Source organism: Asterias rubens, chromosome 9 (assembly GCF_902459465.1).
Source record: "Asterias rubens chromosome 9, eAstRub1.3, whole genome shotgun sequence".
NCBI lineage: Eukaryota > Metazoa > Echinodermata > Asteroidea > Forcipulatida > Asteriidae > Asterias > Asterias rubens.
In genome coordinates, this window is record NC_047070.1 from 18,234,478 (window position 1) to 18,250,702 (window position 16,225).

The 16,225-nt window shown below is 36.2% G+C and overlaps 1 protein-coding gene across 1 annotated transcript; it reads left to right on the forward strand.

The window, feature by feature from the left end:
- Positions 1 to 12,120: 12,120 nt before the first annotated feature.
- LOC117294753 (transmembrane protein 230-like) lies at positions 12,121 to 14,883 on the forward strand. Its single transcript, XM_033777268.1, has 3 exons — positions 12,121 to 12,255; positions 12,589 to 12,722; positions 13,569 to 14,883. The coding sequence occupies exons 2-3, from the start codon at positions 12,642 to 12,644 to the stop codon at positions 13,830 to 13,832; spliced, it is 345 nt and encodes a 114-aa protein (XP_033633159.1). The 5' UTR covers positions 12,121 to 12,255; positions 12,589 to 12,641; the 3' UTR covers positions 13,833 to 14,883.
- The last annotated feature ends 1,342 nt before the right edge of the window (positions 14,884 to 16,225 follow it).

Consider the following 16,225-nt stretch of genomic DNA (forward strand, 5'->3'; position numbering starts at 1 on the left):
GGACAAGCTTAATTGGAAGAAAAACACTCGGCTGTTTCTAAGGGATGGGTCAAATCTCATTTTAATACATTTTTTTTAAAAGGGTACAGCGCTGTATAAATTTTATATGATTTATTTATTGAATGGAAATAAGAGACACAACCAAGAACTGCAGAATAAATGACACATCCACTTTTTAATTAATTAAGTTCAAATGTATTGCTATCACATTCTACAGTGCACACATTGTGATTACATTTAATAAACAGTTACGTATGTAATGAGTTTCGGGTGCTGGGTTGCCTTTTAGAGTGCTTTCACCTCAAGCCTTTCATCAAACTGAACAATTTGGTGCACCAGAATCTGCGCATGTTTGTTTGCAGAGCTAATAGACCTTATGCATATGACGTAATTTCAGCAGGGCACCCTCGCGTCGAGGTCAAAAGGAGGTTGTTCATTAGCTAATCCTGATTGCCTTGCATACAAGTCCATTGTTTCATCAACGGTTTACCTATTAGATGGCACCATGATGTCGTCATTACATAAGGCTTATAGACCCCTTGCATTGGCCACTGTCGCAAAGGAAATGGAAACGTACAAACGTGTAGTACCACGCGCAACTCTCAACCAATGATAGGTCTTCCTTTGACCTCAGTGAGGGCGCTGTTTCTACAAGAAACGACTTATACAAGGGGGTCTTTTATAAGGCTTAAGTTCCTGTAGGGTTGATGGTAACAGATTTATGCACCAAGTTGGTCATGGAAAGGTAGACAAGCTATAGTACTTTCATAGGTTTTGAGGTCAAATTTAAGGTTTATTTACTAATTATTTATTTATTTATTATTTATGATAACATTGTCAGTGTCTACTGACTACACCAAACCAGGTTTCAATACAGACTCTGCAGTCTTGCTTCTTATATTAAAACAGGACATTATTTTCTGGCCCAGAGGGTGACCGCAATACAGAATACTCTCCCAAAACAAGTTAAAATAAACCAAAAACTCGTCTAAAAATGTAAGAATTCATTCTTCCTCAAACCAAGCTCCTAATATATTATTTGTTTCTCCCTTTGACATGAGGTGGAAGACACCAGTAGAATGTTTCTGTAAAAGTTTGTAATTTTTGTGACCATATGAACATTTACCATAATTTAGGCTTTTAGTAGTAGCTATAACACACCACATAGCACTGCCTACTGTGCACCCACTTGGGTGAAGTGTGGTGAGGTTTAAGGGACACATCGTTAGAGAAGACCCCAAAACTTGGATATAGTCTACTCAGTACTTTAAGGTCATTAGTGCAATTTTAATGAATTTTATCAAATTGGTTTGCATGTTTTGGAGATAACGATAAACAGAGTTACTTAATCAAGAGTAGCCTTCAAAGTATTTGTTTTTGCAAATAGAAACATACATTTTCGTAGTTGATATTGATGGTTATTTTTTCCTTTAAATTAATACATGCTTTTCATGTAAAGACCTCTTGGTTATTATGAGTAAGTTATTGCAATTAAAGACCTTATAGCACTGAGCCAACGTTATACGATGCTTCTTATACTTGGCCAATAGCCACTGAAAATTACAGTCGTTAATAAGAGAGTGATTTTAAAGGGATGCATTCTGGAAACAAGTTTTAACAGGACATGAATTAGTCACTAGGTCATGTATGTATGTATTATGTCTTCCAATATCACCACTGCTGTTTCATGTGCCTTTTTATATTTTTGAAAAACTGCTATAACTTCTACACAGCTAGAAACCATTGTACAAATTGAAACAGTTATGAACTTTACGATAATCTATTTTAAGTATTCTACTCATTTGAGTACTGTTTCTTTCCTTTTTATCTTTTTTTCTTAACTGAACACAGTCGACTTAATAAAACATTACAGTATTTACTTACGGGTAAAATAAAAACTACAAAATTACAAATCTATGATTACAAAGATTTATCACATATCATTGGCCCTTAAGAGCTTCCTTAAAACCCCTTTACATTTAGTACCAAGTAACACATTTAAACACACTTGGAGAATATATTGATACAGAAATGGGTTTTGCTCCAGCGTTCTTAAAAAAAATGCAGAAGTTAACTTAATTGAAAAATAGTTACATGAAGTACTTGTGTACATAGTTCAGTGAAAAAGTTTCCTTTAAATCATGCATTTTGTTCTAAAATTAGTTAAAACTTGTTTGTTTCCGCTCATAAATTTAAGAATGCAGAGCAAATTGACATGATTTACATTGTTTTTCCTAGCTCAAATACTGTCAAATATTGGCTTGTTTTTAAAGCACATTCTACAACAAATTACCAGCTGTTACAATTACGTTGATGTCACGTTGCAAAGCCACATTGCATAATCTCCACTGCATACAAAATATGACATTAAAATGCCATAGAGCAGATCCAGTACAGTGCCTGGGTCCAATTTCATAGAAGAAATGCTAAAGCAGAAAATGTTGCTTGACAATTTCCTGCTTAGCAGAAAAGATCAGGATATTAATCATAAATCACCATGTGACAAGGTAGTTTAGCTGGTAATCTTATTCAGATTTATAAGCAAAATGTTTTTGTGCTGAGCTGCTATAAAATTGGGCCCATGTGTACAGCCAAAGTACATGCAATAATTAGGAAAGATGTTTTCAAGAAAAAGAGGGAATAACTATGTACTTTCAAATTGCAGCTACCTTGTTTTTCATCTATACCTGGGGATGATACTCAAACTGCTCAGATAGTCTGGTCCTTTTCTGATGATTAAATAAATACATGTCACAATGTTAATGGTAAACAGGGGACCAGACAACCATGTACATTTGGTGCAGATGATCAAATCTTCAATTAAATATCGTTATTGAAGCCCCTCTCCCCCATAAAAAAAAATCTCCGTACAAATGCTATCAATGTTAAATACTGCATGCATTTTCATTTCCTCCCTAAATGCATGTGACATTTACAATTGGAAAGAAGTGGCCCTGAGGAGTTAAATCTCCTTCATAACAAATGCAAAACTCACAGGATTCTTGGAAAGTATAACAGTACTTTACACACAGCTGAGTATGGCTAAAAACTAAACAGTGTTCTTATCCCAGATTGAGCAAATTTAACCTACTAAAATGCACAATAATGAAATACATGTGATACACGAATCCCTTTGAATGCATACATCAATGTTTCTTACATGTACTTCATTACTCTTTATCCTTAGAAATTGCGAGTGAAATGTTTTGTAATGAAGACAAGACTTCCAAATGATAAGTTTCCAGCCCCCCCCCCACCCCCAGTGTTGCACATAACTGTCTCTGTACACACACATTACATTGAAAATGGTTGCACATCAATGTTAAACACAAAACCATATTTTGCATCAATAACTTTTCAAACAAAATCTGGACATTATCAACAAGCAGATTATTAATTTTTTTTTAAATCAAAGATCACAGTACATTTATAACACATCAGCACTCCGAAAATTACATGAATATGGTTGAGTTAAAGTTGCTTTAAGTGTTAACAGTTAATTTCCTGTTCTTTTCAACTAATCCAAGGTACAAGTACAGGTATGTGTTTTTCTGTCAGAAACAGTGACACACTCGAATCCTTTACTTTTAAACAAGATTTGATCAATCTTCACGTGTCCTACACAGACTTACACAATACTTTACTTTCTTTGCATTTTGTGAGAGCAAAATTTATAATGTTCCAAAGATTGGACACAAATAATTATAATCATACAAAGTCTGTCTTCCAGGAGGGTCAAATGTTTACTAAAATGCCTTGTTGTGAACTAAAACCAGCATTTTATTGGTAGACAGTGACCAATGCTCAATCATTAAAAACTGTGCAGCAAATAAAACCTCATGAAAAGATTGTTCATGCAGCAATTTTATAATACATTGGCAGTACATGTACTATGCGCTGAAAGTAAAGACCATGCAATCCCCTTTTTTGATATAAATTTGTGATGCTCCAGACCAAAATCAGGCAATTCTTGGAAGTAATAACTTGCCGTTAACGGTGAAGACAACCGTGATAGCAATTTGAAGTGATGTCCTTTCCTTTTTTTATGTTGAGAAATCCTCACCTTATCATCTTCATGTACTTAATGAGCCACTATTTAAACCCAGTTTTGGAAGGAAACGCCTGGTTCTGGCAAAGGGCATTGCATTTGTCTGATTCTTTTCTATCTTTTAGTCATGTATGCATAAGTTTATTATACATGTAATTGTGCCTTAATGTTCTCTAAAGATTGAGAGAGAAAAATAAAACACTGAAAAGTAAAGAGTACTGATATCAAAAAAGGTTCTACTTGTCTCAGCAAATTACAATTATTTTACAGCTGTCAATTTTAGATGAATGATTTTTAAAAAGTACCCATAGTTATAATAAATCAAAAGGCAAATATCAATTTGCATAATTGATTGGTTGTCACACATGATCGCTCATCCGAGAATTGTCCAAAAATCATGGCTGAAGAAGTACCTAAATTGATTTTTAAAGGTTCTTTGCTAATTGTTGCTGACTGGAGGTACAAGGAGTGATCTAGTGGAGATCAACTTCTGGGCTGCTGACCATAATCTCTAGCATGCTGAAATATTTTCCCCACTGTCATTTTCTTTTTTCTCTATGGGAATACAAACTGTTAGAAAGAGTTTCGCGTGAAGGTGTATACATTTGAACTTGAATCATTCATATCACAAGAGGAAATCTTTCAAGGTGCATCAAACGTTTTTCTCCAGAACTTGTGATCAAATCATATCAAGGGTAAAACATCTTGGACTGCACAGATCCGCTTTAAGTCCATTGAAGTTTAACAAAGGAAGGGGGTGTGGTTGTCACGAGGCTATGGTGGACCTCATAGGGTGTTGCAGCACACTTCTGTTAGGCACTTTCTTTCCTAAGTTGGCCGGCTTCATCTCGGAAGTATCGATCCACTATCACAAACTAAAGAGGGATTACCGAAGAAGGAATGAAGGAGGGGGGACGGGAGAAAAACACTTTGAAGTTCAAAGACGACGCTACAGTATAGCACACTTGCTCTTCTCTTTGTACGGATTTTCCCCGGTGGGCGAGACTCCTGTTAGGAGCATGTCATCGTTGCCGTTCTTCTCGCAGAAATCCCGGAGGTCGGCACCGGCCTGTGAGACGCGGACACGCTCAATGTTGACTTCTCGTCTGAGCTGCTCATGGATCTTTCTCAAGGTTGCCAAGTTAGACATGATGGAGTATCTGTTTGGAATTGGAAACAAACCGGATAGACGAATAAGTGACTAAGAGATTGAGTCTTTGTATACGTCATCGTTAATATAATCTGATCTTAACAGATCGTTAATATAATCTGATCTTAACAGATCGTTAATATAATCTGATCTTAACAGATCGTTAATATAATCTGATCTTAACAGTGTATTCCATTTTTAAATATTCTTAAATAATGGCTAACATCTGTGTTTTATAATGCATATCTAAACATATTTTTATAAAAATTGCAAATAATATGTAAATAAATTAATATGATTATTATCTTATTTGATTTTTTCCTTCTTACAATTGTTGTCCTGTTTCATTTCTCGTATGCACTTTATTTTGTACTTATACTTTGTATAGATAAGGTCAAACAATTGATAAAAATACAGATTATTTTTACGAAGTTACATTACCTGTAATCAGGTAATATTCAGGAGATTTGTTATGTATTCACGGTTTATTGTAGATTTTTTAATTAGTTTTAGTAAATAAAATATGGAATAGTAATAAATAACATTTAAATCAACACATTTGTTTACAGTTGTACATGCCGACAAGTAATTTTCCAGGGCACCCTTAAATTCACAACCTTTTCTAACATCCATACAAAACATGTACCTGTGGATACAATACACGATTGATATACATGCTCTAAGGCAATGTTTTCCTTTAATAAGATGTACACGTGTACAGTAACAATATTGTTGTTCACGGGTGTGCGAACGCATCACACCTAATAACGGTGAGTGATTTGGTATGGCATGTATAATCCGAGACATGTTCAATAACAACCCATAAAACTGACATTTTGTACGGTACTGCATTTTGCAATCATATCTCATAATAATATTGACATTTAACCCCCCCCCCCAAGTAAACAACACACCCCCACCCCCTTGGAGCTGTACACACCATCAAATAAATATCTTTATGTTAATTTTGGCAAATTGATTTTCACGTGAGACACGATTCACAACACCAAGGATGGAATCATCAGATGGTGTATTGACGGTGCCATGCCTGACTGCATAATTGCGTTGGCTTTTTTTCCCTTCTTCTGGCGTGCCGTTAGTGTTGCATTATGCATGCAACCTGTTAAATGGCAAATGTGAGAGCTGGAGCGCAAGACTCAAATTAAATCTTTTGTTATGAACAGGTATTTGGGGCTTTCCTTAGAAAAATGGCGCTATATCAAATATGTACACACGTGTACAGTATCCATTAGGTCAGCCCAGCAATTAGATTAAAAGTACCAATATTTGCATCCCTTGCACTCGGGGAGATTTTGTACAACAATCAGGGAGATGTAAAGAATTTTGTTCAAAATAACAGGGAAATATGTTTCCAAATTCAGGGAAAATTTCAAATTTATTCATCAGAACATGGGAAGTATGTTTCCAAATTCAGGGAGATTTTCAAATTTATTCATCAGATTAAGGGAAGCTTGGGTTAAACAATGTATTTTTCAGATAACTTTCTGCAGGAACAGGAAGATTTGGAACAGCACAACCACCAAATCTTAAAGTTTACAACTTTACAGATTTCAGTTCATAACACAGAAACATAATTTTTGTTATTTTAGTATTTTGCATTATATCGTCTTGACCTGAGATCAGGTACATTACATCAGCACATGCTGACATATTTTAATATTTCCATTGTCTTAACACACTGGTACAGTATTAGTTCATACGGGATGGATAAGCTGGACCATACCACACATCCTAGAGGGGGTGTCAGTAAACATGGGACAGTGATTTGGTTCAAAGAGGCAGTCCAAAACTCTGCCAGCATCGTTTGTGTACAAAATCGGTAAGTCAATTGAAAATGGTAGATGCATGAAACTAAAAAGAAACCTAAATTAATCCAGAAAATAACTGGATATGTAAAACAACACACTTAGTCAATCATAAAGTGCACAAAAACCACCCTTAGGCTTGACAGCGAGTCAGTAGGGACGTTGCAAACAATTTACCTTAACAGGTCCCTCGATGAAATACCTCTTCCAACGTTTATAATGAATGATTGATATGATTTTTTTTATTTATTTAGCTGAACCCCCCCCCCCCCCCGATTATTGCAGGGTAAAAACAACAGAAATACGTGAACGTGTACCACTAAGATTTGCCAGGATCATTGTTCCCGTAGCATCAGCCAAAACGTACTGCACCAATGAAATTCTTTGTTATCCCTGCCAATAAACCTTTATCCACATTATGTCATTTAAGAAGGGCGCCCTCACCTACGTCAAAGGGAAGTTGTTCCTTCAAATACCAATTGCTGCCTCAATTTCAAAGACAAAGATCTGCACGGGTGGGTAAGCAATTAATTATTGTGAAGTGTGGACCTGAGATCTAAAGGTCCACTCAAGGCAGTGTTTTGAAACACTGTGTGGACTTATACACATCCACACAGTGTGAACAAAGGAATGTCTACAACCCATTGTACTGCGTGTATCATGTACATCTTTGAATACACGTTCTGCTCTTTAGGAAGTCAAGATGGTTTGTACATTGTACAGTAGATGTACAATAGTACACAATAAAACACATTCAGATTGTCCTGGCTGACTCAGTGTGTGGATACGTACATACATTGTACCACCCCACACAACAGGATAGTGCAAGACTGCCCTGATAAAGACTAACAAAGGCCTGATCTTTCTTTTGATCTCTTTGAACAGTACATAAAGCAAAGCATGATCCTAGATGCTACTTCAATGCACAGTTCTGTTGGAACTACATACATGATACCATGGAGCATGGAGCAATATCTAAACAATACAACTTGAAAATGTGTGAATTCTTTTTCTTACAACATTGCCAGTAAATTGCCTCAATGCAACATGGCCCTTAGCATCCCATTCCAAGCCATTGCTCGTAAGCACAATATGTACATGTAGTAAGTACAACGCCCTGTTATAAATTCACTGGTCCTCACAATACAATCAGCATGTAACACTGTACAACAGATCCATATATTATACACACTCTGCCATTTTGAACGTCATATTCACCACTTTAGTGTGAGTCACCATGTCTGTTTAGCATTAGTCCTCATGGGACACTTCTTCCACATTTTGCAATGTTAACATTTATCACCCTTGCTTGCTGACAGAGTCTCCCCGGCCTCATAAACTGAGTGAATTTTATTTTCTCCTAGAAAAAAATCTATTTGGTGGGTGGGTCAAAAGAAATCAGAAAATTTAAATTCAATTAAAAACAAAAATAGGCCTTTACTCCCATTGGTTCATAGCCACCAATTGTTTCTATAGAAACTATGATAAGCTATAATTTTTCCGCTTTTTCTGGATCCTTATTTTTTGTTAATGTAATGTTTGTACCTCTATGTCCGGTTTGGATCGAAAGATACATGTAAGGCCATCTTCCCCACTCATTTTATATAGGCCTACATACAAATGTTCACAAATGAAAAATAAAAATAAATACAGAGCTTGCCATGGTTGTCATCATTCCTACGTACTACAGTTTTTTCTTCTATTTTGGGTCTTGATAGGCGATACTGTAAAATGTCATGGCAAATTTAATTTAGCACCTAATATATTGATTTCTTTTTATATTGACTTGAGGGGAGCGGTAGTTTGCCGGCACTTTTCTGAAAATCTCTGAAGCTATACTAGTCTTCCCAATTGGTGCATCTCAACTTAATGCAAAAATATACTGTTTGTTTTGTTAAAAAATATAATTTGTTGATTGAATGTTTTAATTCAAGGGTCACAATTTACACGAAGAGCTACCATGATAAAATGACAAATTACTGATTAACGCCGGAAAGGGCACTGAACTCTAAAAATAACTGCATTTTCTCAAAGAGTCACACATCTCCAAAGATGCATGCACGTATAACATTTACATTGTAACAGAACAAGCATGATGAAGGAGACCTAAGCAATTTTATGTTTTCACAAAAAGCCACACAAGCAGTGTGCACCTGTTCACATAACATGCCCATCCCTTTTCATGTAAAAAAAGCTTCATTAGCTGGGAGCCCTTTTAAAAGACAGGTCACTTCACTTTTGTGGTTTTTTGAAAAGACAATTTTTTTCAAATACATTTAATCACTATACCAGGGTTCTCCTAAGGTTTTCCCTAAACTGTGGGGCATTCTGGACCCAAATTTGTGGATGTTTGGCTGAAGCATGCTGAATTTGAACCAAGGTCGATGAAATATTTTCTGCGTATGTTTATCCTGGTTCTAAACCTGTTAATTAAAAGCCCTACTTTTGCAATCTGAATCTGAAGCATTCCATGGGGTTCTTTCATTTTCCCCTCTCATTCATATCAGAGGTACCTTACATGTAGGATGTAAACAAGCCTGCCATAGTAGAGACCACCTACATGTAGTACACTCTATGCACTCGTACACCAGCATTATTGCCTGTCCATGAATATATGAATAGGAATTGTTACATGATCTGACTAAAGTGTCATGAATATGGAATCCTTAGGCAGTAGTGTACATTGTAACAGGCCAAATCTGAATTTTTTACTTTGAATTTACAAGGAATTCGCTATGAACTGCTTTAATGCTACCGATCAATCCCAGACCAAAGATTGAATTTCCCAGAACAAAATAACAATACATTTTGAGGTTATTAATATTCAAAATGTGGTTTTCCCAAGATAAACCTGATAAAATGTAGTAAAAACTGTAATGAAAAGTCTACACAAATGTATGTACGTATGTACATGCACGTCACATCATTCTATATTCTCTGAAAAATATATGGTCTCGTCAGGAGCATGTAACTTAACAAAAGCAAACAATAACAAATTAACTACAAAATACTGTCATTTGAATTTGCATTTAATTAGGCCTAAGTTTGGAATTCTAAAGGTATTGTATTGAATTTATTTTTGGAAGAAAGAGTCTGTGTTCGATTCAATCCTTCTTATGAAAATAATAGTAGTCTATGAAAAGATTTGTAAAAAAAGAAGACGATGTTTTCTTACATGTTAATAGAAAAATGGTATACAAACACAATGCAAGACTATTGTATTGTATTGTATGCCTAGCTAGAACCAGATACATTGGACAATAACATGTTTTGGTAACAAAAATTTAATTTGTTGCATATGAAAACGCTTGCCTGGATGGCTTATTTTAAGACAAGTATAGAACTGGTGCATTCATTATCAAGACAACATTAAGTTATTTGATGAAATAGCACTTGATTTTGAATTGTAGACCCCATCATATGCTTTGAACCAGGCTTTACAGTGAGCGAAGTCAAGAAGTTTGGAACTTCTTAGTTAGATAACTAAGTTATCTCCACTTAATTTGATTGCCTCAATTGACAAAAATCCTTTATGAATGGGAACAAAAGACAAAATAGTTCTTTGTTGAAACAGGATTAACCTGAACAAGACAATTGATTTTTTTAAGACAAAACACGAATGGACAAACTATTTTTATACTCAATAATATAATATCAATGACCACAATGGACATAAGCCTAAATTATTGGCTTTTTTGGGAGTTATCCTTGAATAATTTTGTGCAGTCTTTTTTTGCTTACAAGTGTTCTATTTTAGTTAATCTTATTTCATTCACTTTTGTATTGTGTGTGTAATTGTATCAGAATAAATTCAATCAACCAATCAGCCAATCAATCAATCAACAACAGAAAAACCAGGTAGGCCCAACCCTTCAACAACAAAAATGTATGTAAATATAGATAATGATACATATTTTCGGAAGTCGGGCCTAACACAAAATCAGACAAAGTAACAAATTGTAGAAAAAAATATCATCCGTTAACTGTAATATCCATCAATAAATAATCAAGTACAACAAGGGGGTTACATGAGCTACATGTATGCCTTGTGCCGGTCAGACCAGACCGTCAAAGCTACAAAACACTTGACCACCATCAGTCCTGGCCGCCATGACCTTCATGTGTAAATCCAGGCCTGCATTAATTAATGTAAGTTGTTCACTGTACTGTACGTCTCCAAATTGACTCCAATCGTCATCATCATTTTGTTAGTTATAAAACATATACAAATACAATATAAGTGATTGTTTACAAGTACAATTACACAAGTATTTTCATATAAAAACACATTTTACAGTAAAGTTAAACATCTTTAGTTGGAACAACTTTTCTAGTTACTTCTATTAACATGATTAATGAGCTGTACAGAAACTCAATCAATGATGTACTGATTGAGTTTAAATTAACCATAGATTCTACACAAACCAGGCCAGATTGCATGAAAATTGAAAATGGAAGGTCTGATTTCTCAAAAATGTGTCATGATTGTGCTTTGAATAAATAAAACTATCTCAAGTAAACAACAATAACATTTGGGATTGTTGCAATGTTGGACTCACCAAGTGTCTTCTGACGCCTTCAAATAGAGTGAAAAATTGCCGGAATCGGTGAAATTTCACGCCAAAAAAAGCCAAGCTATTTCAACCTCAGATCGCCGTGTGACCAACAATATCCACCGCAACACAAAAAAACATGTATTAAAACAGCAGGTACCCACAGTATCCCACACCCTTTTTATGCGTAATGCAACGTCTAAAAAATATATATCGCCTGGGTACCCGTCGAACGTGAGAATGCGAAATGAATGGGGTTTTTCCATTATGAATAAAGGGGTGTTAAATTTTCAGATTCTATTTTGGCTAAGAACAGAGAAACAAGGAAGCAAATAAGGAAAATAGACATGATAATTTGTTAAACAGCCTACATCCACTTACTCTTGATTTAATATATTTATTTCGAACCTCCCTTTTATGCTTTTGGGTTGTCCTCATTATGGGTGGGGCATTGATTAGAGACATTTTGATGAAAAAGGATACTGTCAAAAGGCGCCCTCTATCGCATTTTAATACACTGTTGACCTTTGTCCTTTCATGTGTACACAGTTATGCTGCAGACGACGTGAAATGTATTGAACCTGAATTTCTGGTTTTTCCCTGCTGCATTTTCATATCAAGGTCTTTACTTTCGTGACGAAAATAAGGTCTATGTGATTAACTACGGGAGTTACAAATGTGAGTACAAAATATGTTGTATGATGTCTGAATACGCCATTCCAATGAATGATGAGCATCCAACCATCAATCAAATGCAGAGTTAGAGTTTTAGACTTAAAAAATTAGATTAGTATAGGATGAAGAAAAACAAATCCAATCCAATTTATCTATCCTTCACTTCATCTGTCATTGTCTTTTTCTTGATTCATGAATTGTTAACATTTTTCAATCATGGAGTATTTCCATAAAATTTGGTATTAATATTATTATTAATTAATGTTCAACGCAATCTCAAACAAATCATTTGCCGAGTTTAGTTTTTATCCCATGCCATGTTCCGTTGTTTTTCAGATATGAAAGAAAATTTGGTGTGCAACTCTTGACTACTTCCGAGTCAACATAACATGGCAAAAAGAATGAAGACTGATAAGAGTGTAAAATACACACGGATGACGGACACAGGGGACGGCTATATAGATCTGCAGGTAAGGCCTTGCAAATAATGGTTTTGATAAACTACAGCCTGACATTCTAACGACAAGACAGTTTTCTTACCAAATTGTAGTATTTGGTTGGGTAATCCCTCTCCTGTCGCTTCCAGGTTGGGGGGCTCCCCAGGTTGTGTCTAAAACTAGGGTGTAATCCTAGCCCAGGTTGGACTCCTCCAGTGCAGTGGCACCGACTGACGTCCTACCAGGGCTAGGTGTAATCCCTGGTTACGGCAGTTACAGATTCAGAAGCCATTCAGGCTTCTAAATGGCACCCTGAACAAAGATATTGAAAAAATAGGAGGACACTAACACAAGTAATTACAGATGAAGTACCGTAGGGTTTTACATTTTGCATGGTTGGAGTATAAGCAGGTGAGGTTTGTGGTCGCACTTTGTGTAAATTTCTTTTGAGTAGTGTTAGGTCTGAGAAGATTCGGTGGTTGACAACTCAACGTTTCAATCAGTATACTCTGATCTGATCCAGTAACAGAGTCAAGCATTCTCTTGAAGACAATCAGAGCATACTGGTTGAACTGTTGAGTTGTTAACCACCGGTTCTTCTCAAGACCAACACTACTCAACGCAAACATAAACCGATGATTACAGTTTCTTAAGATGAGTAACCCAGGCCCAATACTTCATGGAGGCAATTAAGGCAATTGCCGCCATGCCCCTGATCATTGCCTTGGAGCCCTTAAAATGCTGCAGTCGAAAATTTACAATTTCCTCATAGGGTGCCCTTTACCAAGGAGGTTATGCATAGGTGCCCTTGCCCTTTCAAAAACGAAGCATACAGGCCCGAGTAATTGTTGATTATTTTATTATTTCTTACTGCAACAGTTCCAAAGACGACCCTTGAAGATCCCTTGGAGGTCAATCGGTGTTGCTTGCCTCCTACTCGCCATGGGGACCACATTACTCACCATTGGAGCGTTGCTTGTATCAGGACATATCGATAACAAACACAGTGATAGAATGTGGCCTGTGCTGATCCTAGGAATGCTACTCTTCATACCGGGGTTCTATCACGTCAGACTAGCCCTCTATGCATTCAGGGGATACCGGGGTTACTCGTTTGAGGATATTCCGGACTATGACGATTGAGGTTTACGATGGACTATGATTTGTTAATTATGCAGAGGATTGGATTGAAATGCTGTTGAAATCATCATGCTGCTTAAGTAAACAGAGCATCTGACATCCCACCCTGTTTTTCACTTAATAAACAAATTAGGAGAATTTTAGGTAGTTAAAGAGAGCTTTCCAATTCACAATGTTAATGTTTTTGAACTTAACAAAATCCATTTGTGATGTTTTTATCAGGGTGCAAAATGTGCAATTCACTGAAATAAAAATCCCCATTACTCAGTAGAACATACCTAATAAAACAGTAACATAATTTGGGCCAGTAGACCATGACCAAAGTAATCCGATGGCTGTATATTTGGAACGATGAACTCTCAAGCAATCACTGCACGCAGGTGCCCTCCATCTGTATCATGTGGGCTACTAAAACTGTGCAACCAAATTGTTAATAATAACAATTTTTAAAATGAGTTAAATGATCTTTGAGTGTGTGAATTTAACAAAACTTCCTAGAACCAATAGACCGATCCATTAAGCTCCGCCCAATTTCATATTGACCAATCACAATGCAACAAAGGTCCGACAAATAAAGTCCGACATGCGTGCGTGTATGCTTTGCGGGCGTGGCAGACTTGTGCAGAAAGGCATTGGAGAGATCCTGTGTTCTTGCTCACCTGTGCGTCGTGGGCCAAGCCTAATGGATCGGTCTAATGAAATGCACAGTTGACTTGCCTGGTGGACCACTTTCCAGAAGCCTTTTGAAATGCCAAGCCTGGTAGATGTCTCAAGGCCAGAGTTTCCAACTTTGCTTTGGCCAAATGGGATGGTTATTTGGCATTGGGTAAAATGAAAATGGACTTATCATCAGTGTCACTATTTTAAAACCTAAAACAAACAAACAAACAAACATCGACACTGTGGACGTTTTTGTTTTGTTTTTAATTTTGAATAGTATTGTTGTAGTAAAGAGAGTTACATACATATCAGTTCAGTACAAATTCATTACATTATACAAAGTACAATACGTTAAAAAAATTGTAGTGGTATAGGCAAACTGAACTAATAATAACTCAATACAACATTGCAGTTTACTGTATAAGTCTAAACTAGTATAATGAATGTGTTTGGTGCATGACTTATAAACATACTTTTTGTTTAAAAGCAACAACATTGGTGGATTTTAGATACTGTTTAATGCAGATTAAACTATGTATATTTGGTTTGCGGTAACACCATGTGTGTATCTACTTGCCAGGTAGAGTTGTTCTTAGGGAACTGTCTTGCTTTATTCTACTGCCGTGGAGTAGATAATCGGAGGTTCGAGAGACTTCTCAGTTCTGAAAAGAACTGTCCTGCTTTTAACTATTACCAGGGCGGATGGTATAGAAATTAGACTGGACTACTACTTTAGCTTATAGGATCGTAATTAACTGTACTGCCGCGGAGTCAGTTCTGAAATTGGTCTCAACGTTTCGACTAGCTTGCTCTAGTCATCGTCAAGACAGTTCCCTGGCAAGTAGATACACACATAGTGTTACCGCAAACCAAATATACATTGATACCTCACCATGCAATGCCTCAAATCCTATACAGATTAAACTAACTGTCAAAATCTTTTAACCACAAAAACAACTTTGGTAATTAAATATCAACAATACAAAATATGATGGATAGAGTATGGTTTTACTTTTGATGATCAAAATGTTATTGAAATGTACTATTCAAGTTATCGATACAAATTTTAAACCAAAGCAAAGTGGGGTCTCTCAATTTACCGATGCTTGGAATGTGACTGTTCTCTGCATCTATACCTGAGTTGTGAATTGAATGCATGGGTCAGGGGGTTATCTAAAGATGTCAATTCATTGGGAATTAACAGTAGAATACTTTCTTGATAACATTCTCAATACTTTGTTTCAGAAAGATGTCTGTATCAAGTTGACTTTTATTTAAAAAGATTTCATTTAATTTGTTCTGGTTGTTAAGCCAAAGACTCCCAGGCCTGTATGCTTCGTTTTTGAAAGGGCAAGGGCACCAAGGCATTTTCTCTTTGGCACAGGGGACCCTATGAGGAAATTGTAAGTTTCTACTGGAGCATTTCAAGGGCACCAAGACAATGGCAAGGGGCAACGGAGGCAATCGCCTCCGTTGCCTCCGTGAAGTATCAGGCCTGGACTCCCAGAAAACTTGATCACTATACTAGCCAAGAACCCAATTGGAGAGAAGAGTTTTAGATCTGGGAGGATGTTTAGATTTACATTCAACATAATGGGGGAAAAAGTTTTCATAATCGGGTAGATTTTGAAGTTGTTCATAAAACAAGAAAAGAGCGGTCTATTTTCCAGGGAACTTTCTGTGGTATCGGAGATCTGTTAACAAGATAACTATCTGGAGATGAGGACATCCTATAG